General features: G+C 37.8%; 1 protein-coding gene across 1 annotated transcript in view; it reads right to left on the bottom strand.

The window, feature by feature from the left end:
* RPRD1A (regulation of nuclear pre-mRNA domain containing 1A) overlaps positions 1-24,868 on the bottom strand; it is a 57,721-nt gene that overhangs the window by 16,509 nt on the left and 16,344 nt on the right. The window contains exons 2-6 of the mRNA XM_081932885.1: positions 24,072-24,201; positions 23,376-23,482; positions 23,205-23,290; positions 17,260-17,386; positions 16,988-17,163 (exon numbers count right to left, since the gene is read on the bottom strand). Coding sequence (XP_081789011.1) covers positions 16,988-17,163; positions 17,260-17,386; positions 23,205-23,290; positions 23,376-23,482; positions 24,072-24,201 — 626 coding nt within the window. The remainder of the gene's footprint in view (positions 1-16,987; positions 17,164-17,259; positions 17,387-23,204; positions 23,291-23,375; positions 23,483-24,071; positions 24,202-24,868) is intronic.

The raw sequence follows: 24,868 nt of genomic DNA, 5'->3' as shown, positions 1-24,868 counted from the left end.
GGCTGAGAGACCAGCAGAGAGCAGGTGAACCAAATGAGCAGTGGTGGTGCAGAGCTAAGTGGCAACAGAGTAGAGCACACTCATCAGCGGCTGAGAGCAGTGTGGTGGACCACCTAAGCAGTGGCAGTGCAGAGCTAAGTCAGCGGAGTGCCCAGAGCAGCACATTGTAACTGAAAACTCAGCAATGGTGAGGTAATCAAAGAGCAAGACGGCAAGGAGGAAAGGGATAAGCACAATACACTTCTAGACAGGAAGGAATAAATTTTGAAGGCAGAGAGTAGAGGGCAAAACCTCTTATAGAAAGCAGCCAGAGATTTTCTGCAAAAAGAAGTGCACATCAAAATGAATACTTTAACATTTTTTAAAATAAACTTTTATAATTTTAAAATTTAAATTATTTTTTTTCTAAATCTGTGGTTAATTTTTTACATTTTGAACATTTATACATTTTAAATTTTTAATCCTTAAACTAGCAAAAAAACTCATAGTCATGGAAAAGAGACTACTGTTGTGTGATTTGTAAAATATGTTTCATGTATGTGCTTATGTCCATAGAAGACCCAAATTACCAAATACAAATTAAATGAATTACTGGAAGAAAAAGTAAAGAGTATAGAGGCAATTCTAGCTCTCTGAACCTACAAAATGAGAAACTCCAAATTGAATATAATACAGAACAAATAAGCATAATAAAAAGGTCTAAAAGAAATGACCATGTACAGTGGGGCAAAAAAGTATTTAGTCAGCCACTAATTGTGCAAGTTCTCCCACTTAAAAAGATGAGAGAGGCCTGTAATTGACATCATAGGTAGACCTCAACTATGAGAGACAAAATGTAAAAAAAAAACCACACAATCACATTGGCTGATTTTGAAAGAATTTATTTTCAAATTATGGTGGAAAATAAGTATTTGGTCAATATCAAAAGTTCCTCTCAATACTTTGTTATATATCCTTTGTTGGCAATGACAGAGGTCAAATGTTTCCTGTAAGTCTTCACAAGGTTGGCACACACTGTTGCTGGTATGTTGGCCCATTCCTCCATGCAGATCTCCTCTAGAGCAGTGATGTTTTGGGGCTGTCGCTGGGCAACACAGACTTTCAACTCCCTCCAAAGGTTTTCTATGGGGTTGAGATCTGGAGACTGGCTAGGCCACTCCAGAACCTTGAAATGCTTCTTACGAAGCCACTCCTTCGTTGCCCGGGTGGTATGTTTGGGATCATTGTCATGTTGAAAGACCCAGCCACGTTTCATCTTCAATGCCCTTGCTGATGGAAGGAGGTTTGCACTCAAAATCTCACGATACATGGCCCCATTCATTCTGTCCTGTACACGGATCAGTCGTCCTGGTCCCTTTGCAGAGAAACAGCCCCAAAGCATGATGTTGCCACCCCCATGCTTCACAGTAGGTATGGTGTTCTTTGGCTGCAACTCAGCATTCTCTCTCCTCCAAACACGACGAGTTGTGTTTCTACCAAACAGTTCTATTTTGGTTTCATCTGACTATATGACATTCTCCCAATCCTCTTCTGGATCATCCAAATGCTCTCTAGCAAACTTCAGACAGGCCCGGACATGTACTAGCTTAAGCATGGGGACACGTCTGGCACTGCAGGATCTGAGTCCCTGGCAACGTAGTGTGTTACTGATGGTAGCCTTTGTTATGTTGGTCCCAGCTCTCTGCAGGTCATTCACTAGGTCCCCCGTGCGGTCCTGGAATTTTTGCTCCCCGTTCTTGTGATCATTTTGACTCCACAGGGTAAGATCTTGTGTGGAGCCCCAGATCAAGGGAGATTATCAGTGGTCTTGTATGTCTTCCATTTTCTAATTATTGCTCCCACAGTTGATTTGTTCACACCAAGCTGCTTGCCTATTGCAAATTCAGTCTTCCCAGCCTGGTGCAGGTCTACAATTTTGTTTCTGTTGTCCTTCAACAGCTCTTTGGTCTTCACCATAGTGGAGTTTGGAGTGTGACTGTTTGAGGCTGTGGACAGGTGTCTTTTATACTGATAACAAGTTCAAATAGGTGCCATTGATACAGGTAATGTGTGCAGGATAGAGGAACCTCTTAAAGAAGAAGGTACAGGTCTGTGAGAGCCAGAAATCTTGCGTGTTTGTAGGTGACCAAATACTTATTTTCCACCATAATTTGCAAATAAATTCTTTCCAAATCAGCCAATGTGATTGTTTGGGGTTTTTTTTCTCATTTTGTCTCTCATAATTGAGGTCCACCTATGATGCCAATTACAGGCCTCTCTCATCTTTTTAAGTGGGAGAACTTGCACAATTGGTGGCTGACTAAATACTTTTTTGCCCCACTGTATATGAACCTTTAAAAGATCAATGGAAATGTGTCACTCATAGAAGAAAACAGAAATCAAAAAGTCCCTGCTGTATAGTCCAGCTCCTTTGAAACTGAGCAATCAATTTCTCAGACTCCTCTGGAAGAAAGTAAGGAGAAAGAGAAAAGAGAACAGCATCAAGTGTCCCGAAAAAGAAGCATCAACTGCTCCTGTGAAAGGAAGAAAAGTAGCTTACACTCCCTCCCCACTCAAAAGATGAGTGTTAATGATAGGAGATTCAATTAAATTATCACGGGAACAGAACCAGTCATCTGTAGATTGGACTTTAAATCTAGGGAGATATGCTGTCTCCCTAGATCAAAAATCAAAGATATAACTGAAAACTTAACTAAAATAACCAATCTCACAGATTACTACCCCTTTCTTTTCCTTCACATAGAGACAAATGACACAATAATGAACCTGAAAACAATATTCAGAAACTGCAAGCAGCTAGGCAAGAAAGTTAAGGAGTTAAGAGCACAAGTGGTGTTTTCATCTGTATTTCCAACAAAAGGACAACACTCAATGAGAGAACAAAGAATTTTAGAAATAAACCACTGGCTTAAGAATTGGTGCTGCCAAGAGAACATGAAGGGATTTTGGCAAGGGATGGACTGACTGCACCTCATAAAAACCTGGAAGAATGTATTTGGAAAGCACTTGGTTCAACTTATCAGAAAGGTTTTAAACTAAAATTGAGGGGGGAGAGGTGACCAATCCTTAGGATCTTTAGTACCTATTCCGGAGTATAAACCCCAAGACAACCAATCAAATGGTGAGATAGGGAGTGATGGGAAGAAAGAAAAACTCATTCAGTTCCTTTTGCCATGGCCGGTCCCAATCAGTACTGATAGGGAGTGAGGGCCCAACCTCAACCACTATTTTGTGGTGTGCCACACAGGGCTCTCTCCATTCCTTTTGAACATCCATATGAAAGTGCTGGGCAAGATCATCTGGCACCGTAGGGCTTTTACAGTATGCTAATGACACTGAACTATTCACTGTTGGTCACTGCAGTGTGCTGTATCTGCTCTCTCACAGTGTCTGGAGACTGTGGGGGTCTGGATGGGAAACAACTGGAAACTGAACCCTGGTGAGATCAAATGGCTTTGGGTTCATGGGGCTCCAGGCTTTCATCATTTTTGACTCTGGATGGGGTGGCATTGTCTCAGACAGATCGAGACCCCAACTTGTGGGTTCACCTGGACTTGTGACTGCTGCTCAAGGAGCAGGTGGCTAAGAGTCTTTGGGCAACTTTGTGTTTTGCGCCAGTTGTAGCCTTTCCTGGATCAAGACTCCCTGAGCTGTTATTCCATCAAGATTGGACTATTGTAATGCACTCTACATGGGGCTACCCTTGAAGAGCATTTAGAAGCTACAGCTGGTGCAGAAATGAGGCAGTGCAAAGTTTTGGGGCCTCCAAGAATGGCCCCCGTAACCTACAGTTCCACGAGCTGCATTGGTAACTGTTCTGCTTTCAAGTGCAATTCAAAGTATTGGTGATCACCTTTAAAGCCCTTCATAGTATAGGTCCAGGTTATAGGACCAACTCACCCTTCTGGGATTGGCTCATCCCACTTGCATCAGTAGAGGTGGCATGCTGAAGGTCCCATTGGATTATTCCAACTGGCATGGTCCAGGAGGAGGGGCTTCTCTTCTGTTTCCCCTGCCTTCTGGAACATCTTGACCCCAATGTGAGGTTGGCCTCAACTCTATTCTTTCATAAGGGCCTTCTAACTGGCCTGGGGCCTCAATGCAGCACAGTGGATTGATTTCAATCTCTGGTTTTAATTAATTCAGGTATTAATGTAATTATTTTTATGTCTGTAAACTGGCCAGAATTACCTTATGGTAAAATAGATGGCCAATACATTTTATAAATAAATAAATAAAACTCAGATAAAAGGAGATATAGGTCAGTCATAAAAGACTCAAATACTTATACACAAATCCTCAAAGCTTGGGGAACAAACAAGGCAAACTTGAAGTACTAGAACATCTGGGCAAGTATGATATTCAGTAGTGTCATTACTGAAACCTAGTGGTATGAAATTCATGAGTGGAATGTACTGATGGAAAGATACAAACTGTTCAAAAGAAATAGACCTAATAAAAGAGGAGGTGGAGTTGCATTATATGTAAGAGTTCACTACATCTCTACAGAGATGTACAAAACCTAAAATAAAGCCTCCTAGAATGCACATGGATCAATATATAAAGAAAAAAGGAATAACATTTCCAAAGTATACTACAGGCCACCCAACCAAGCAGAAGAAATAGCTGAACCTTTTGCTAACTACTGTGTTTCCCTGCAAATGCGACCTACTCACGTGTGTGCCAAATATAAGCCCTAAGACCCTGCCCACTCCAGGGTTCATGGGTAAAAATTAAGAAAGGGTGGGGCTGGGGAGCTGCAGCTGCCCTACTACTTACCTTCGGATAACTGCAGCCAGGCCTTGCATACCCCAGCCCATTTCTTTTGCAGCCGGCAAGGCTTTCCTGAAGGCTTCTCTCTAGCCCATAACAGAGCTCCAGATCGGAAAGTCTTGCTCCTCCAGAGAAGCCTTGCTGGCCTCAAAAGAAGTTCATGAAGGTCTCTGACAGCAAAATGGAGGCTGCGGGCAACACACGCAAGTGAGGTGAGTCAGTGGGTGACACCTCCCCTAAAATAAGACCTGATGCCTTTTTTTGGTGGCGAAAAATATATAAGACAGGGTCTTATTTTCGGGGAAATATGATTGTTAACAAATGTATGTAGAAAACACACTACAGTAGTAATGGGGGACTTTAATTACCCTGATATCAACTGTGAGACAAACACCACATCAAATAGGAGATTGAAAGGGTTCCTGAGCAACCTATTGAAAACTTTGCCATCCAAAAAATAGAAGAGTGTACAACTATACTGGACTTAATTCTTACTAACAGAGAAATGACAGAGGAGGTTCAAATTGCTGGAGTTTTTGGCACAAGTGACTATGTCATATTGGAATTCAATATAATGCAAACACAAAGAACAGAACATAATCAAACCAGACACTTTAAAAGAGCTGATTTTAACACACTTAGAGAAAGCTTGGGCAGGGCTGAAGTAAAATCTTAAAAGGGAAAAAGCAACTGAAGAAGCTTGGAAAAATCTAAAAAATATGATCATGAAAGCCCAGTCCAGCTTAATAGCACTGAAAAAGAAAAAATCCAAAAGGAAACCAGCATAGTTACACAAAGAACTCTCTGATAAACTGAAAGACAAAAAGTATACATATAGAAAATGGAAAGAGGGGGACATAGCTAAAGCAGAATACCAACAAATAGCCTGAACTTGCAAATATGAAGTTAGAAAAGTTAAAATTCAGAATGAAGTAAGATTTGCAACAAATGTCAAAAGTAATTTTTAAAAGTTTCTTTCAACATGTAAGAAAACAAGAAAAAAGTCAAGGAAACAGTTGGTCCAGAGATAGCAAGGAAATAACGGGCAGTAGACAGAAAGCAGAGCTGCTTAATTCATTCTTTGATTTGTCTTTGCAAAAAGATAATATAGCCCAACCTACAACTGTAAAAGATAGACTAGGAATACAATCAAAATAAACAAGAAAATGGTACAAGAACACTTGTTCACTCTAGACAAGTTCAAATCACCAGGACCTGATGGATTACACCCAGAGTACTGAAGGAGCTGGCAGATGTGATCTCAGAACTATTGAACCCTATCTTTCATAGATCCTTGAGTATCAGGGAACTGCCAGAGGACTGGAAAACTGCTGTGCTCTCCATGTTTGGGAAAAAAAAAACAGATCCAGGAAACTAGACCAGACAATCTGATATCAATACTTGAAAAGATCCACTTCCGGTTCCGGCGGCTGACGGCGACGGGCAACTTGTTGCTCGCTTCGGCTCCCCGGTGGGCTTCTCTACTTCTTGGGGGGCACAGGACGCCCCGCAGAGGCGTCCTGCCGGAGGGGCGGCATCGCGGGGGATCCCTGCATCGGCGGTGGCCAGCGGGAGGTCCCCTGCGCGCTCAAGGCACCGGGGAGCAGATCGGAGGACGCATGGGCGTCTTCGCTGACAGGCTGTTCGGAGTGAAAAAAGAAAGCTGAAGGATGCGGTGGCGGAGCGGTGAGGTGTAGACTCCCTTCATTCCTATTACCAACTTTAAAATCTGTCAGCTGTGCAAACTTGAACTTTTGGCTTGATTTGGAGAGGTGCGGCTGGAGGGGAGGGGGATTTCCCCCCCCCTTGGACAAGCGGCTGGAAACAAGTGAGCTCTCAGCCCCAAGGGAAGGAGGAGGGGGAGAGCCAAACCAAAGATGTCACACCCCTACTAAATGGATTTTCAGATTTAAACTTTTAAGGTTTAAGACAATGAGATCTGGAAGCCCTGGGAACTTTGAAAACTTTATTTGTTGCCTCAATATCCGAAGCTGGCAGGGCAAGATGGCACACTTCCGTTGTCTTCATGAGATGTGAGACTTGACTCCACCTTTTAGCTTCAGGCTTCTGGTCTTTGTCTCCGTGCTACCTGGATAATTCTCTTGTGGATTGTTTGCTTCTGAACCCCCTGGAGTGAAAAACGACTGCTCTTTTGCCAGGGTGATTAGAAAACTCCTCTGTGCTTGGACTCTCTGTCTCCTGGACTCTCTTGGCTGTTCTATCTCCCTGACTGATCCTTCTTTATACTGACTGGACTCTTTACTTTATAAACAATGGCATCTAAAAGATCACCTCCTGGAAAGTCAGGTTTTGCTGCCTCTGCCCCAACATCTGCAACCTCCAGTCCTAGCACACAATCAACGTTAACAGCCTTCAAGCAACCTAAATCTACGGACCTGGAGTTTCATCAAATGTTACAACAACTTCTACAGGGACAAGAGGAAATAAAGAGACAATTGAAGGAGATGAAAGAAGAAATTAAAGAGAACCAGGATAAAATTAATAAGAACTCACAGAGACTGGATCTTTTGGAAGATGGGGCGGCTGAGATGAAGGGGGGGATAGAGGGTGTGCAGAGGGGAAACAAAGAACTTGACACCCAACAAATGAAAATACAGTTTGAGAGAATGTCTTTTTATCTTAGATTTCAGAACGTGATGGAGACAGATGATGAAAACATAAGGGACATCATGACAACCATTTTGGCTGAGTATATTCAGAAGGAAAAATAACAGATGGGGTGGGAAATAGACCTGGCCTATAGAGTGAATTCAGCGTATGCTAGAACACACAATGTCCCCAGGGAGGTACACATTAAATTTCTTAGGAAAAGCACAAGAGATGAAATCCTGAATGCACAAAGGGGGCAAGCCTTGACATACAAAGATAAGGAGATAACCATTCTGAAACAGATCCCCAAGAAAGTGAGGGAGAAAAGAAAATCTTATTCGCAATTGGCGAATAAACTATACCAGAAGGGGGTGTGGTTTCGATGGTTACTGCCTGAAGGTATGCTAATATTCTGGGAGGAGACAAGAGTCAGAATTAATACGCCCATAGAGGCGCAGGCGTTTATGGAAAAAAATAAACTACTCCTAGAAAAACCAGAAGACACTTCAGTAGATGTACAAGACACGGGAGGGGCCGGAGCACTGCCAACGGGGGGAGATGGGGCGACATCAAGAAAGCTCAGATCACACAAATAAGTAAGAAAATCCACGTGATATAAACTGACCGAAATTACCAATTGAATTTACCACACTGACTATATGCTATTATGTAATATTTGAATTTTATGCAAATGTATACTATGAGTCTGGAGGGGGGGTGCACCTACCGCATTTTGCAGCTGCCAAAATTTGTAACCTTTCCCTTACCTTTTCCCTATGTAAAACATCAAAAAACCAATAAAAAACTTTGTTTAAAAAAAAAAACATTACATGGAAGAAGCAAACAAACCAAAGGAACAGATGAAATGGGCTTGGTTTGCAACAATAAAAGAAACAGTTTTTTGCAGGAAAAAAAAAATACTCGAAAAGATCCCGGAAAAGATAATCAAGCAATAGATCTGTGAACACTTAAAAGCAAGTAAAGTTATAACTGGAACCCAGTACAGATTTGTCAAAACAGATCATGCCAAATAAATCTTATTTCATTATTTGACAAAGTCACTAAGTTAATGGACCAGTGAAATGCAGTGGACATAGTATACTTGGATTTTAATAAGGTATGCGATAACATAGACGACAACATACTTCTTGGTACGCTATAAAAATGTGGGACAGGCAGCATCACCAACAGATGGTTTTATAATTGGCTGATAAACCAAACTCACATCTGTAGTCCTTAATGAAACTACATTCTACATGGAGAGAAATAAGCAGTGGGGTACCGTAAGGTCCATTTTAGGCCCAGTACTCTTCAACATCTTCATAAACAATTTAGATGAGAGAATAGAAGACAAACTCATCAAATTTGCAGATGACATTAAATTGACAGGAATAGCCAACACCCCAGAGGATAGGCTCAAAATTCAGATGGATATTAAGACTTGAACACTGAGCCTTATCTAACAAAAACAAAAACAAAAAATCAATGCAGAGAAAAGTAGGGTTTTACATTTGGGCAAGAAAAACCAAATGTACAGGTACAAACTAGGTGAAACCTAGCTCAATTGTACTAGCTGTGAAAGGAATCTTGGAGTTCTAGTAGAAAATCACTTAAATATGAGCCTACAGTGTGTGGCAGCAGCCAAAAAAGCCAATGCAATCTTAGGCTATATTAACAGAGAGATAAAATCAAGATCATGTGAAGTAAGACCTTAGTAAGACCACACTTAAAATACTCATCCCTTTTTGGCACCACATTATTAAAAAGATGTTGCGATTCTGAAAAGAATGCAGAAAAGAGCAACAAAAATGATTAGAGGGCTGGAGGCTAAAACATATGAAGAACAGTTGCAAGAATTGGGTATGCCTAATCTAGTGAAAAGAAGGACCAGGGGTAACATAATAGCAGTGTTCAAATATCTGAGGAGCTGCCACAAAGAAGAGGTGATCAACCTATTTTCCAAGGCACTAGAATGCAAGGCAAGAAACAATCGATAGTAACTAATCAAGGTGAGAAGCAACCTAGACTTAAGAAGAAATTTCCTAACAGCGAGAACAATTAACCAGTAGAACAGCTTGTCTTCAGAAGTTGTAGGTGCTCCATTACTGGAGGACTTTAAGAAAAGATTGGGCAGCCACTTGTTTGGAATAGTATAGTGTCTGTTTGAACAGGGATTTGGACTAGAAGACTCCAAAGTTCCTTCTAATTCTGTTAACTTCACATATAGCTAATGGGATCTATAGCACTAGCACTTAGATGTATATACCACTTTACAGTGTTTTACAATTCTAAGCAGTTTACAGAGTCAGCATATTACCCCCAACAATTTGAGTTTCCATTTTTCCCATCTCGGAAGGATGGAAGGCTGAGTCAACCTTGAGCCTGGTGGGATTTGAACTGCCAAATTGCAGGCAGCCAACAGTCAGCAGAAGTAGCTTGTAGTACTGCACTCTAACCACTGCGCCACCAAGGCTCAGTCATAACAAGCAAACAAGGCTTTGATGTATAGGTTTATGAAACAACAAAAAAAATAATGTATCAAAGTGGAGCTGGAGTTGTATTATATATCAGAAATCGCTAAACCTCCACCGAAATGTATAAAACCAAAGATGAAAGCCTTCTTGCAGAATATGGATTAATATAAAAAGAAAAAAGAATGACACTGTCATAGGTGCATACTACAGACCACTCAACCAAGTAGAGGAAATAGATGAATTTTTGTAAATTAGTTAGCTAAGGGGGGGCAGAAAACACACCATAGTAGGGACTGCAATTAAAGTGATATCAACAGGAACACAAATCAGAACGAAATGGGTGATCGAACAGGTTCCTGACAAGCTAAGCTAACAATTTCGTCATTGAATACAGAGGAGAACTAGGGAACAGCTGTATTGGATTTAATTCTTATGAACAGAGATTAAATAATTGGGGGGGGGTTGAAGTTGTGGGAACTGTAGGGAAAAGGGACCATGTCCTATTAGAATTCAAAATAACAGATAAATAAGCAATAGAACAAAAATCAAACTATAGGTAGTCCTCGATTTACAAGTTCAGTTAGTGACCGTTCAAAGTTTCAACAGCACTGAAAATAGTGAATTATGACCATTTTTTCAGTTACCTTTAAAGCATTCCCATGATCATGTGATCAAAATTCAGATGCTTGGCAACTGGTTCATACTTATGACTGTTGCTGTGTCCCAAGGACATGTAATCACATTTTGCAACCTCCTGGTAAGCAAAGTCAATGGGGAAGCCAGATTCACTTAACAATTGGATCACTAACTTAACAAGTGCACTGATTCATTTAATTAACTGCGGCAGGAAAGGTGGTAAAATTGAGCAAAACTTGCTCAAATGTTTCATTTAACAATATTAATTTTAGGCTCAATTGTGGTCATAAGTCTGGACTACCTGTAGACTTATACTTTAAGAGAGGTGATTTCAAGAAACTTAAGAGATAGCTTGTGAAGGATTTCACGGGTGGAAATCTTTAAGAGGAAAACAACTCAAGCTTAGGAATCTCTGAAAACTGAGACTATAAAAACCCAATCTAACACAATACCACAGAGAAAGAAAAACAAGAGACCCAGATGATAAAAACAGTATAGTTGCATAAAGAACTCTGAGATACTGACAGGAAGAAAAGAGCAAGTACAAAAAAACAGATAGAGAAACATATAACTAAAGTAGAATATCAGCAGTCTTAATCTGCAAAGATGAAGTCAGGAAAGCTAAAGCTCAGACTGAACTAAAGCTTGCAATAAATGCCAAAAATAATTCAAAAGTTTCTTTCAACATCTGAGAAACAAGAAAAAGTCAAGGAAATGATCGGTCCACTGAAGAGAGATGACAAGGAGGTGATGGGTAGCAGATAAAAAGTGGAACTACTTAATTCATTCTTTACGTCTGTCTTCATGCAAAAGAAAAAAAAAGTCTAATCTAGCAACAGCAGCAATGTAGGAGACAGGAGAGTCAAAATAGCCAGGAAAATATTAAGAGAATACCTATCTATCCTAGACAAGTTCAAACTGTCAAGACCAGATGAATTATATTCCAAAGTTCTGAAGAAGTGGCAAATCGGATTTGATCTCGGAACCACTGAATAAAATATTTCAAAGCTCCTAGAATATGGGAGAAGTGCCAGAGGACTGTAATAGAATTGGTGTTCATTTGAATCTACAAAATTGGATAAAAGTGGATCCAGAAAACTCTAGACCAATTACTGACATCAATACCTGGGGAAAATGATCAAGCACTGCATTTGTGAGGATCTAAATGAACAAGATGATTACTAGAAGCCAGCATGGATTTGTCAAAATAAATCATGGCAGACAAAACCATATTGCCTTCTTTGACAAAGTGGACTAGCAAAATGTTGTAGAGAATGGGTGTCAAACTCTGAGGCCCATGGATCGGATGCGTCATGTGCTAGCTCCACCCTTGCCCGGTTTAGCAAAGGGGAAAAAGTTGTGATACATCACATGACACCACAAGTTTGATACCCCTGTTGTAGAAAGTTTAGATTTTAGTAAGGTATAGGGGTAAGGATACACAGTACCACCACCATATGGCTTTGCAATTGGCTGATGAACTAGTTAGAATGTCATCAATGCAACTTCATCCACATGAAGGGAAGCATCTAATGGGGTACCTTAAGATTCTTTCTTAGATCAAGTACGCTTCAACATCTTCATAAGTGATCTAGATCAGGAGTTCCCAACCCTTGGGCTGTGATCCACTACTGAACCTTGATCCTTTCGGAACCAGGCCATGGAAGTGGTGGATGAGCACATGTGCACACACTCCATTTGCATGAATGGTGGGTATGCCTCCATATTCATGCAAATGGAGGTGCGTGCATATGTGCACTTACCTGCTGCATGCGTGGAATCATCCCCTCTCCCTCATTCTGCCAGTCTGCAAAGCCGAAAAGATTGGGAAATTCTGATCTAGATGAGGGGATAGAAAGGGAACTCATCAAATTTGAAGACAACACCAAGTTGAGAGGAACATCTAATACTTTAGAAAATAGATTCAAGATTAAGAAGGATCTTGTAGACTTGAAAATTGGGCACTATTCAACAAATGCAATTCAGTGATGAGAAAAATAAGGTTCTGCATATAGGCAAGAATAATGAATAGGTAGTACTTGGCTCAAAAGTAGAAACTGTGAGAAGGATCTAGATGTCCTAGTAGGCCAAAATTTAAATATGAGCCAGCAGGATCCTGCAACTGCCCAAAAAACCAAATAAAGTCTTAGGTTGCACCAACACAGAGATATTTCTTGAAGTGATAATACTGCTTTACACTGTGCTGGTGAGACCACACTTGGAATACTGTGTCTAGTTCTGATTTACCATGATAGAAAAAAGTTGCTGAGAACCTAGAACAGGGGCATCAAACTGATGGCCCGTGGCCTGGATGCGTCATTCGCAGGCCACATCCAGCCTGGCTCTGCAAAGGCAAAAAAATATTGTGAAATGTCATGATACATCATGTGACTCAATCGAGATTAATACTTGTGCCCTAGAAAGAGTCAGAAAAGAGCAACAAAGATGATAAATGGTCTGGAGGCTAAACAATATGATGAACAATTGAGGGAATTGGGTATATAGTAGTCCAATGAAGAGAAGGATTAGAGATAATATGATAATGATCTTCCAGTATTTGAAGTGGTGTCACAAAGAGGTCAGCCTATTCTCCAAAGCATTTGAAGGAAGGACAAATAACAGGTGGAAGATTAAAGAGAGATCCAACCTACAATTAAGAAGATTTTTTTCTGGCAAGGGGAACACTTAATCAATGGAATAGTTTACCTCTGGAAGTTGTGGATGCTCCATCACTGGAGGTTTTCAAGAGACTGGATACCCATTTGTGTGGAATGGTATAGGGCTGACTGCCTGTGCAGGAAATTGGACTAGAAGGATTGTAAGGTCCCTTCCATCCCCATTATTCTATATTCTAACTAGACCTGAATAAGTTCTACATCAAGATATATCAAGCTTAAATATGTTTTTAAAAATCATGATAGCTATCCCCAAATGCAAAACCATAATGAAGCATTTCAAGACATGTTTTACAGATCAGAGTAAACACAACAAAAACAATGCCTTTCAGAACATACTATTCTGAAAGTATGGGTAATCCTCCCTGAACAACTAATGTTCAGTAACCATTCAAAGTTATGACAGCACAGAAAAACTAATTTTATAATTGTTTCTCACACAACCATAATTTTTTATGACTGTTGGAGCATCCTAAGTTCATTTGATTGCCATCTACATGCTTCAAAGTCAGCTTCCAACAAGTAGTCAATGGAGAAGCTGGCAGTAAAATTGCATGTTATGGTTACAATACCTCATTTAATGACCATAGCAGATTATAAGTCTATTGGGTCACATGATGTCTTATCATGTCACTTGGTAATAGATTTGCCAAACTCAATTGTAGTTATTAAATGAGGACTATCTGCAACAAGAGAGTTGATTTCATGCCAAGAGCACAGTAGTATGTTTGGGCCTAAACAGAGTCTACTAATCTGATAATGTAATTCCAAAATGCTCTCTCCAGTTTCATTCTCTTCTTGAGGTTCCTGCTTAGGCAGTCATGTTTATAAGAAGCATTTTATTGTCAAATACTAAAATGTTATAAGAAAATATTTACAGATTTTAATTGTTTTAGATGGACTACTGTATCTCTAACATGTAATTTTACACTGGAGTGTGCAAAGAAATCTCAACATTGACAAATATTTAGAATATTCCTAAAGAAATGCATTCATATGAGCACATTTATATACCCAGTTTAGAATAATCAATTAGTATTTTTCTTTGATTGAACTGATAAATCAATAAATACAAGTTATAGTTAGATAATAGCAATCAGTTAAAAATAAGTTTTTAGACTTTTAATATATCTGCATAAATATGAATTAAAATGTGATCTATTCTCCATACAAGTCCACACAACCAGAGAACCCAATTAAACATTAAAACATTATACATATTTGTTTATTGAGGAAAATTATCCTGTTACCTATTTGTGATGCTAAATGTATGTGAAACTCTAGAATTATCAATTAAAGGGAAAATTAGAGTCAAATGTTTCAATCAAGAAAATAATCAAATCCTGTGGGACACTAGTTACTGAAAGCAATGGTTCACATACTTTTGCCAAACACAGCTATAGATGGATTTCCTTAATAGAAAAAAATTTTTCACTCATTTGTTTAACTGGGTTCTCTTTATCAAATTTTAAGGGCTTGTGTGATGACAATTTAGGTCATATTTATGCAGGAATATTGAAAATGTAAAAGAGTTCCCAATTTTGAACTATATTTTTTTCAGCATGAAGAGATGTTTTTCTCATTTTTTTACTTTTTCATACAATTACTTCTTTGCTTAATCTACCATTTTTTGATTCTATTAAACAAGGAATAGAACATTTCTTTTTCATGTCAATTATAGCATTTGGACTTTAAGTGGCATGTTGAGATCACATTCCTACTCTGGCAACATCTAAGACAAAAAATTCTTTAACTGAGAAATCTCCAAGTATTTAATAATCTTTCCATGCTACTCAATTAAAATGATAGCTTGTTACATATTTTAAATGATTTGTGGGGGATCTCAGGTTTTCAAGGGCCACATACAGCTCTTAGGACATAGTTGTACACACTTGCTCTAAACAACATATGTTACAAACTGACAAGAGGGAGCTTTTAACCTTTATGTCACATCTGTTAGTTCCCTAGAAAAACAGATTAAGACTATCCTTTCATTCTTAAAATTTCAATAGCAATCCATAATTCTCTGTAGCTCAGTGGGCAGAAAGAGGGGAAAGAAAGAAAAAGAGGAAGTAAAGATTAATCAACCTTATTAACGGAGGGAATTTCCATTTCTCATATATTATTCATATACAGTACATAAACACACTTAGTTCTCCACCTATATCTCAACATAGTTCTGCTGTTATTCAACTTAATATTGCATGCAGAGACATGTTTACTGTGATTTTCTAATAACCGCAACAGACAATATTAAATTGATGCGCTCAATTGTATATAAATTAATTTTAATACATTTCATTTAACACATTTTTGATGAGAATGAGTGATGTACAGCTTATTTCAATTTAAGCAAAACTGATTTGTCAAACACACTGAACAGGTATTAAGAAAATTTCATTTTTAGAAAGAGGACACAAAACAGGATTTTGATTCTGAATTTTATTTTTAGTAGGATGCATTACTAACGGAAGATGTCACCATAAGAAGATAATATCCATGTTCCTCACCTGAAATAGAAGCTGGATATATATTAAAGACATGTCACTATCAAAACTGTCAGACATTATCCACCTTCATGGAGGATAGAAGGATAATAACATTAGCTTTTGTTATATGCTACTGACTGGGAAATTATACAAGTTTAAGGTACAAATATGAAAAACTATTGGTATAGATTCTGAATTTAAAATTCTTAAATCAGGTTAAAAGTTGTCAATTTTAATGAATAGGTCTATCGGAATCATCAGTGTTCCAGTTACCTGAGGGGGGAAAAGTGAACAAATTGATGGCATTCAATAAATGTTTATTCAAACTTAAAAGCTGCCAGAATATTTACCATAGATAATGATTGCTCAATAACTATCATCTAAAGCTCTTTAAGTAGTTGACTTATGACAATTCATTTTATAACCTTTTGAAATTACGATAGTACTGAAAAAAGTGATCTATAAGTCCTTGCACTTATCACTGCCACAATGTCACCACAGTCACTTGATCGTGATTCAGGTGATGGCAACCACAATTTGTTTATGACTGTTGCAGTGTCTCGTGGCATCATATAATTGCCATTTGCAACCTGCTGGCTGCAGGAAAGGTCACAAGTTATGGTCACATGATATCTCACTTAACAACCAAGGTGATTTGCTGACCACAGCAAAAGGTTTCAAGATCAGGGGCAGTCTTGTGATTCCTCATTTTATGACATACAGATTAACGATGAATTTTCTGGTCCCTATTGTGGTCTTAATAGCTCTTTTCTAGGTAGAATTTTGAAGTTAATAAGTATGACTTTTATACTTTTGTTTTTAAAAAATCCAATTTTAAACACTTGAAACTTAAAAAAAACCAACTTGGACTTCTACAAAGCATGCAGATAAATCTAGCATTAAATTTCACCTCACAAAAAATGGTGAAATATAATATTTTTGTGGTTTTAAAAAAATAGAAACACAACCATAAATCGTCAAAGGAAACATAAGAATACAATTATCAAGTAGCAGTGACTCTGCACTGAGAGTTTCCAACAGATTAAAACATTACATCAATATTAGAAAGAAAGAGATCTGTTAATTTCAAACTTTATATTAAGTCCCCAAAAATATTTGATAACAAAATAAAACAAATGCTTCTCCCACAGTAAATGTATATACTTTACTCTTTAATACTTCAAAAGAATTAAAACCACCTATTATGAGAAAGTTTAAGTATTTTAAAAAAGTATCTTAAACACACCCTATGGAAAAAAGCAAATATAGTAAAGAATGTTAAGTAGGAAAGAAAAGTTGAGGAAAAGAACTACCACGACAAATGACGCACTTCCAATGTTTGTTCTTTCTCTGACAGGACTTCTTTTTGGCATCGTAAAAAATCTGACAACATCCGATTTAGTTGTTTTCTATCATCAATTTCAGCTGCCAACCTGCCATTGTAATCTGCCAGCAACATACATGCATCATCTACCATCTTGGAAAGCTGTTCTCCTGATTCTTTGTCTGCAAAATAAGCAAACATGTACTTAAAATTCACATACAAATTATCCAATTAAGTCTAATATTCTGACACTACAATTATAATATAATTTGCCTAACCTGTGATTCTGTTAAGCAAAGTTGCATCTTGAACTTCTAGAGGTATTGAGGCTATCCTCTGATGAACTGCTGCATCTCCAGAGGCTGCATTTTCTAATTCTTGTAATGCTCTTACCAGATCCATTGTCTAGAAAAAATGTATAAGTTTGAAAAGTATCAGATATTACCATATTACAAAATAATACCAGAGCTGAGAAAAATTGCAACAATGTTATTCTTAATTCAGCTGAGAACTGAACTAGAGTATTGCTATCCAGGATACCAACCAACTGTGGTTTTTGCTAGAATATTTCATTATATTCTCACTCTATCCCAGTTTTTTTTACCAGTCTAGGATTTTCCCCAGTCCACTGCCATTGTGGTTTCTGTATCTGTGGTGCTTTTTAAAAATACATAAAAACTGACTTTTCAGTTAATTCTAGATTTTCCAACGGTTTTTCTCTCTCTCAATCTTTCTGTATTTGAACTAAGCTTGGGATTTATTACTGTTGCCCTTTCTGACAATATGTAATATAGTTTTGGCAACAGAACTCTAGAGAATGTAGATCAATGTATCTTCTAGCACATATACACACCCACATTAAAATATCATCTGGAATATCTGGTGAATATCTGGATGATGATAATCATTATCTGAGTCCTATGATTTGGAGAAAAGAAGGGAAGTTGACAAAGCCTCTGCTCTCACTTTATTTTTATTTCATACATGGTTTAAAAGATTCTGAACACAATTAAGTTCTTAATATAGGCGGAAGGCAATTTGAAAAAATTGCTCTGAATTCTTATAACTAATAATACAGTACATTCCAGAATTTCCCTAAATTATCCTTTCAGCATAACTTCAAACTTAAAAAGGCTGATTTGCCTACAGTATCAATACGAAGGTCATGCTACAACCTCAACACCAAAGAGAAAATAAATTAAAAAGTTATAAATCTTTAAAAAATTGCATCATTGCAGCAATGATGTCTCACAGATAAATTAAAATTGCAAAATACGTCCCCCCCCCATTATATTATTTCAAACAAATATACTCTAAATCTTAGATTTTATTATTCCTTGCACAGTATTTGGAAATCATTAAAAACATTATTTTTTAATTTTTTAAAAAAGTATTTTTTAAAATTTAACTTAATATATGTCAGAGTTTTAGCCAAATCAATTCGGCAATTTTTGACTGCTTAGATAATTTGTAAGCAGTTGACTCAAGACTCTAAGCCAGAGGTCCTCAAACCTTTTAAACAGGGGGCCAATTCACGGTCCCTCAGACTGTTGGGGGGGGGCGGACTATAGTTTGATCTGCCTAATGACTAGCTGGGTGAGTGTGGTGGTCATGTGACTGGGTGGGCATGGCCAATTTAGCAGTCCATTTTACCTTTGTCCTTCCTAAGTTGTACTTGCTCAACCCAAGGCATCTATTTATTAAATAAGACCCCCTTCCCAAGGGAAAAAGAGCACAAACTTTCTTGCCACTTGCCTAATCTTCATTACAATACCAGCTTCAGGTTCCTTAAAATAGACCATTAAAAAAGAATAAAACAAACAGGATTTCCTTCAAAATAACTCCTGATCATATGTTTCAGAAGACCACACAAACCAGACTGAGAACTGCACCAATTAACACTGTAACTAAAAACCCCAAGATTTGGGAAAGAGAAAATCCATTAGCATTGCATTTCTCTGAATGCACCATATACCTTTATCTTATGTATTGTAAATTGATTTCTGGTGCATTTAACTCATGGAAAGACCTTTTGTTACTACTTCCAGCAATATTAATCTGCATTTCTTACTTTATTTAAAATGAACAGATTTCAAATTATATAAACCCCATTGAGAATGTCTGTAGGCAAAAACAAACCCCACCAATTTGCTCTCTCTCTCACACACCAATCTGCTTTGAAAGGTAAATGTTATATATAAAGGAAATGTTACAGGCAATATCTTAATGCTGATTAAATTTAAAAGAGGCCAAATCAGGAGACTGACCAGAAAGTGACTCCCTGATAACAAACAACAGGTCCTTCTCAAGTTAGCACTTAGCAATAGCACTTCATAGTGCTTTCAGCCCTCTCTCTAAGTTTTATTTAGAATTGGAGAGGTGACAGAGAAAGAGAAGAAAAGCTTTTAAGTTAAATAGGCTTGCTCTGGTAATTAAACAGCTAAGCAATCTAGGTCCCAGGCAATGAGACAAAAAACCCTACAAAAAAACCTCCCATGGCTTCCTTCTCTCCCACGTGGCTGCTTCTGAACTAAAGAAGGTTAGCAATTGAGCAGGGAAGCCAGAGTGGGAAAGATCCTTAGCAAAATGTTCACCTTAGCAACCACACACAGAGGAAACTAATCTAAAGCCTCCTCTACTCCTACCTCCTTCTGAATCCAAAGGGAAAAAACTCCCAGCCCAGAAATGACGCTCCCAGAGCTGGAGAGCTGCACTGTGAAGCAAGGAGAAAGAAAAACCTTGCGACTTTAAAAACTCAGGGAGAAACCCCCTTCCCTAGCCTCTTTCTCTCCCACGTGACTGCTTCTGAACTAAAGAAGGCTAGTAATTGAGCAGGGAAGCTAGGGTGGGAGAGATCAAATGCCAGCCAGCCGATGTCAGCCCCAGGGATTTAAGCTTTCAGCTCCCCTTTTTCTTCCTTCCTTCTTTTTTTATAATAGAAGTTTTTTTTAATTTTTTTAATTTTCAAAACAAACACAACACATCCTTCTTTACATACTGTAGAAAGTGTATTACAAAAAGGCTTACGTGCATCTCTTCCACAGTCAACAAACATAATTCATATTAACTCAACTCAGATATTTATACATGTTACCATCATCATACCTCCATTTTCATTTGACTATAATTGTTTAAACATCCTTCATCATAAAATATACCAAGATTTAATACATAACCACATACTGACATTTCATTTACTATTTCTAAAATCCTCCAATAACACTGAATCCTTATGTCCTATTCTAGCTAAACATTCATAATATTTAATAACAAAGTTTTCTAATCCTTCTTTCCAAATCACTGTTTACAATTTACATCCCATTTCCTTATGTTGTACCCATACATATATATACGTTGTTATCATTATCCCTCCTTTATTTGACTATATCCTGCATCATATTATTTTCCCCCCTAATAATCAAGATTTAACTGAATAACTTAATTCATTTTTTATTAACCTTTATATATAATCCAAAAGGGTTTCTAATCTTCCTTTCATGGGTACTATTCAATATTCGTATCCAATTATTACTTATCATAACACTACACATTGTATACATTATTATCATTATCAATTATTTATTTAACTATATCTATTGTCACTAAATTTCATTAAGTTTAACTAGTTTTAAATTATATTCTTCCATCTATCAACCTGTATCTTTCCAGTAGCAAAACAGTCTCATATCTTCTGCCATTTGTGGTGTCAGTCCTCTAACCATCTCCTTAATCAACTTTGTATGGACTCCTCTTAGCAACTCTTTGCTTATAAAATCTCTCATGTAATTTCGATGCCCTTCTTCTGTTTCCTTAATCAGCTTATCTTTGATTGTTGTAGTGTTATCAATGATATTGCTAATAAAATTTCTCTCTTTAAATCCATAAATTCTTTTGTTTTCTCTTCTTCTGTATCTTGCCATCTGAGATAGCTTTCCCCTCCATTTAATTTCTCTTTCAGTATACCACTTTTTTCCCTTTTCAGAAACAAACCAATAACCATAAATATCAGCAATTTTTATTTATTTATATTCATTTTCCTCTTTGATTTTTAGGATTTTAACAGCCATTTTTTCCATTTGATAAACATCTTCAACTTCTTCATCATATTTTGCTGTTAGATGCACTAGGTCTTCCAACTTCTTCTCTATCCTCTCACGTGTATCTGAGAATCTGATTTCTGAGAATATCTTTTGCAGACTTAAAACTTCTTTCTGCTGTTGAAATTATCTCCAGCTAACAAACACTGCTGCTCTAGCTTAGAAGGTTTTAACAGGATTAAGCATAGATTCACAATAATATTTCATTTTCACCTTTCTCTGGTTAAAAATATACTTCAAAGGAACATCTGTGTGCTTTTCTTCTTATCACTCTCTATAAACAAACAGTGAGACCTTGAAGTGCCAAGCCAGGATAATCAGTGAAAAAAAATATAAGTGTTTCATTTCCAATACACAAACCTCCAGCCTCCAAGTAACAGTGTTATTGTTGCAATGTTGCAATTTTCTTTGTTTCTTTTTGTATTTCAAGTTTAAAAACAAGTCCGATTCTTAAATGAGTTAGAAAAAGTAATGAAAGTACTGTAATGAAAGAGGAGGATTTTAGTCCATAGATTACAAAGAATAGTAAAAGAAAAAAAATAGAAGAAAACTTAATCCATTTGTTTTAAAAGGCTTGCATAAATTCCATCCATGAAGATAGCATTTAAAAAGTAAGATAACCCACTGTCCAAAACCATACCAAATTTAATTCCACTGCTTATTTCTTCTGTTCTCCAATTTAAATTAATTTTAAGTTTTTTATAGGCAGTCACTTTTAAAACAGTAAAAATTCCTCACCAGCTGGAAACACTTTCTCTTTCCATATCCTTCCGTTTTGTAGCCGCCCCGGCTTCATCAGCCAAATGGCTGGATTTTTTGTCACGGGCTTGAAGAACTTCTCTTGGATCAATCAGGGACTTTGCGATGTCCCGGAGATCAGCAAGATGTATTCTTCCTGTTCACCATCTCTGCGGGACGGTTTAGGTCCGTTTGCACCCAGCGGCAAAAGTATCAACTGCGATCTCAGAGCATTGAGATTGCACATTGTCTCGTCACAACTTCGGCTCCTCCTCTCCCTTCCTTCTTTTCCAGTGAGCAGCAGGAACTGTGCTTGGTTTGCAGGGTCTGAGATTTACTTTCCCTTTCTCCTTTGCTCACTTCCCAGCCAAGGAATGCTGCTTTTGCTGCCTCCCCACAAAAAACCCTCTTTCTTTCTTCTTCCTTCCTTCCTTCCTTTCCTGCCTGCCTCCTTCTCATTCCCATCTTGTTCTGGTGGCCCAATGTGGGGTGGGGATGGTTCTAATGGATAGGAAGCCACACAGGCTGCAAGGCTGGACCGACAAGCAGGCCATGAAGATGCTGATGGTGGGTGCTGCGCTTAGATTTCGGCCATCCAGCTGGAACGCAGTCAGCCTTAGATCCAAGGGACAGCCCCAGCTAGGGGCCACTCTTCTGCCTCAGCCTTGCCCACACAGGAGGTGGTGAGCACCCAGGGGCGGGGCTGAGGTGGAGGGGTGGTTCGTTGCAGGCTCCAGGGCTGCCCATGGATCTAAGGCAGCCATCAAGTTATATATTCCCCGGCTTCCAGAAGCAGTCTGCCAGCTAAAACCGGGCCTGTTTTTGGCCTTTTGGGGCCTCTGCGTGTCCTGTTTTTGGCCTCCCCGGCCTCCAGAAGGCAAGTGGAGGCAGACAAGTGGGTGAGGTGATGTGGGCAGGGCAGCCTCGTTGTCCCGTGCGGGACGTAGTTTGAGGCCCCTGCTCTAAGCTACTGCGAATGAATGAATGAATGAATAAACAAAAATTTATTTATTTTTGCTTACAGGTGAAAAGCATTTCTCACGAATGTTTGTTTAAATACTTGACTATTAAATGAAAACAGAAAGTAGCATCTATCAATCTTGATAAAATGAGAACACTCAGTTGTGTGAACACTCATTCCTGCCTTCCCTACCAAGATTGATTTCTCTATGCACCAATCATGCAGATGGCAAATTCACAGCAAGTTCAGTTATTCGTTAATACCCAGCAAAACAAGGATATGGAGAAAACACAACAGAAAAAAGCTTACAGTTGCTAGAAAAAAATATATTGATCTCCTTATTAAAAAAAACCTTTCAAAGTGCAATATCAACAGAATGTTTAGAAGAAAGACATTGGTAGATTTTTTAAAAATAAACTGTTAGTACCTGGGGAGGATCAGATGGAGAGCTTTGTGCTGAAGAGTTATGTTCGATCTTTATCTGCTCATATGTGCGTTTCCTTGGGTTTCCATCTAGAAATTAAAAATTAAAGATTTAAATTCAAGTATGAAGTTATACAAACTATAAAATAAAAGGCAGCATATAAAATTTACTTACACAAAGCTTGCCTAAGTTGTTCCAATACATCATTTTCATAAACAGACCTTTCTTCCCAAATAGATAGCACACGGCCCAGGTGCTTTTTGCAACTATCATCAGTTTCACTATGATGGCAAAAAAAATCACCAACAGAAAGAAAAACACGTAAACAGAAACTTAACAAACTTCCATGTACTTTGTTTGTTTTATTCAAACTTATTTTAAGTCATCATATGCTAATACACGATCTGTATTTTTGGTCAGGAAAAAAAGTTTTTTGCAAATAGCTCCCATTTGTTAACTCTTCAATTTTTGGTGATAGTATCTTCTATAAGAAGTTCATCAGTTTGATTGTTTTAAATGTCTGAATCTTGATGCTCATTTATTACATTAAATAATGCTGCTTACAAACCTCTGGACCAATTAAAACCATACATTGTATAGATTTAGCCTTACAACAGTCATCCTTCACCTATGTCAATTACAAGTCCAATTCTGCCTGAGTAGTACTTTTTATCCTGCATGACAGAATGAACACACACATACACACTCTTCCACTACACTCACACACACACTTATGTATTGTTTAGATCCATTTTCTAAATCAAATCAGGCAGCAATCTATTTATCAAACTTTCGTTATTCTAGGATGATGATTCTTGCCCAGAAAAAGACAGTTCCTCAGATTAATATACTAAAAGGAATGTACTATACCTGGATACATGTTTAAAAGCTTCCACTATGACAGGTGCAAAATCTTTTGTAAACTCCGGCCCTTTTCTTTTGCTATTTTGAATGACATCATTAGCCAGATACAAAAAAGTTAGCTTCCTGTTTGGTTTGGCTAAAAAAAAGGAAAGAAAGAAAAAATAATTGTAGCAATCTAAACTAGATTGAACAGTTTTTGTCCCAAATTTTGGGGTTTTTGGGGGACAAATTCATATTTGCATATGAGATAGTAAGATAGTAATACTGGGAGTTTTAAGCAAATATTAAATTTAGATTCTCCAATGTACAGGTAGTCCTCAACCTACGATCAAAATTGAATTCAAAATTTATGCTATTAAGTGAGAAATTTGTTGAGTTTGTACCATTTTATGACTTTTCTTTTTATGACATTTGCTAACTGAATCAATGCAGTTCTTACATAAATAACACAGTTGTTAAGTGAATCTGGTTTCCCAACTGACTTTCTTTTTCAGAAGATCCCAAAAGAGGATCACATGAGTCCGGGACAACCGGACAATAAATGTGAGTCAGTTGTCAAGCATCCAAATGTAAATTGCATGACCATGGGGATGCTGAAACGGTCATACGTGTGAAAAATGGTCATAAGTAATTTTTTCAGGGCTGTTGTAACTTTGAATGGTGAATAAATGAATTGTTGAAAGTTGAGGACTACTTGTAGTTTCAAATCCAATATGCTAATTATTATGCAGTATTGTTTTTTATATTCTCTCTGTCTCTTATATGTAACATATATTGTATAAGTTAGTCCTTTGGGTTTGAAG

This window comes from Natrix helvetica, assembly GCF_964273705.1.
Source record: "Natrix helvetica genome assembly, chromosome: Z".
NCBI lineage: Eukaryota > Metazoa > Chordata > Lepidosauria > Squamata > Natricidae > Natrix > Natrix helvetica.
Note: the sequence above shows the minus strand (reverse complement) of the source record. Positions and strands in the feature narration are given on the sequence as shown.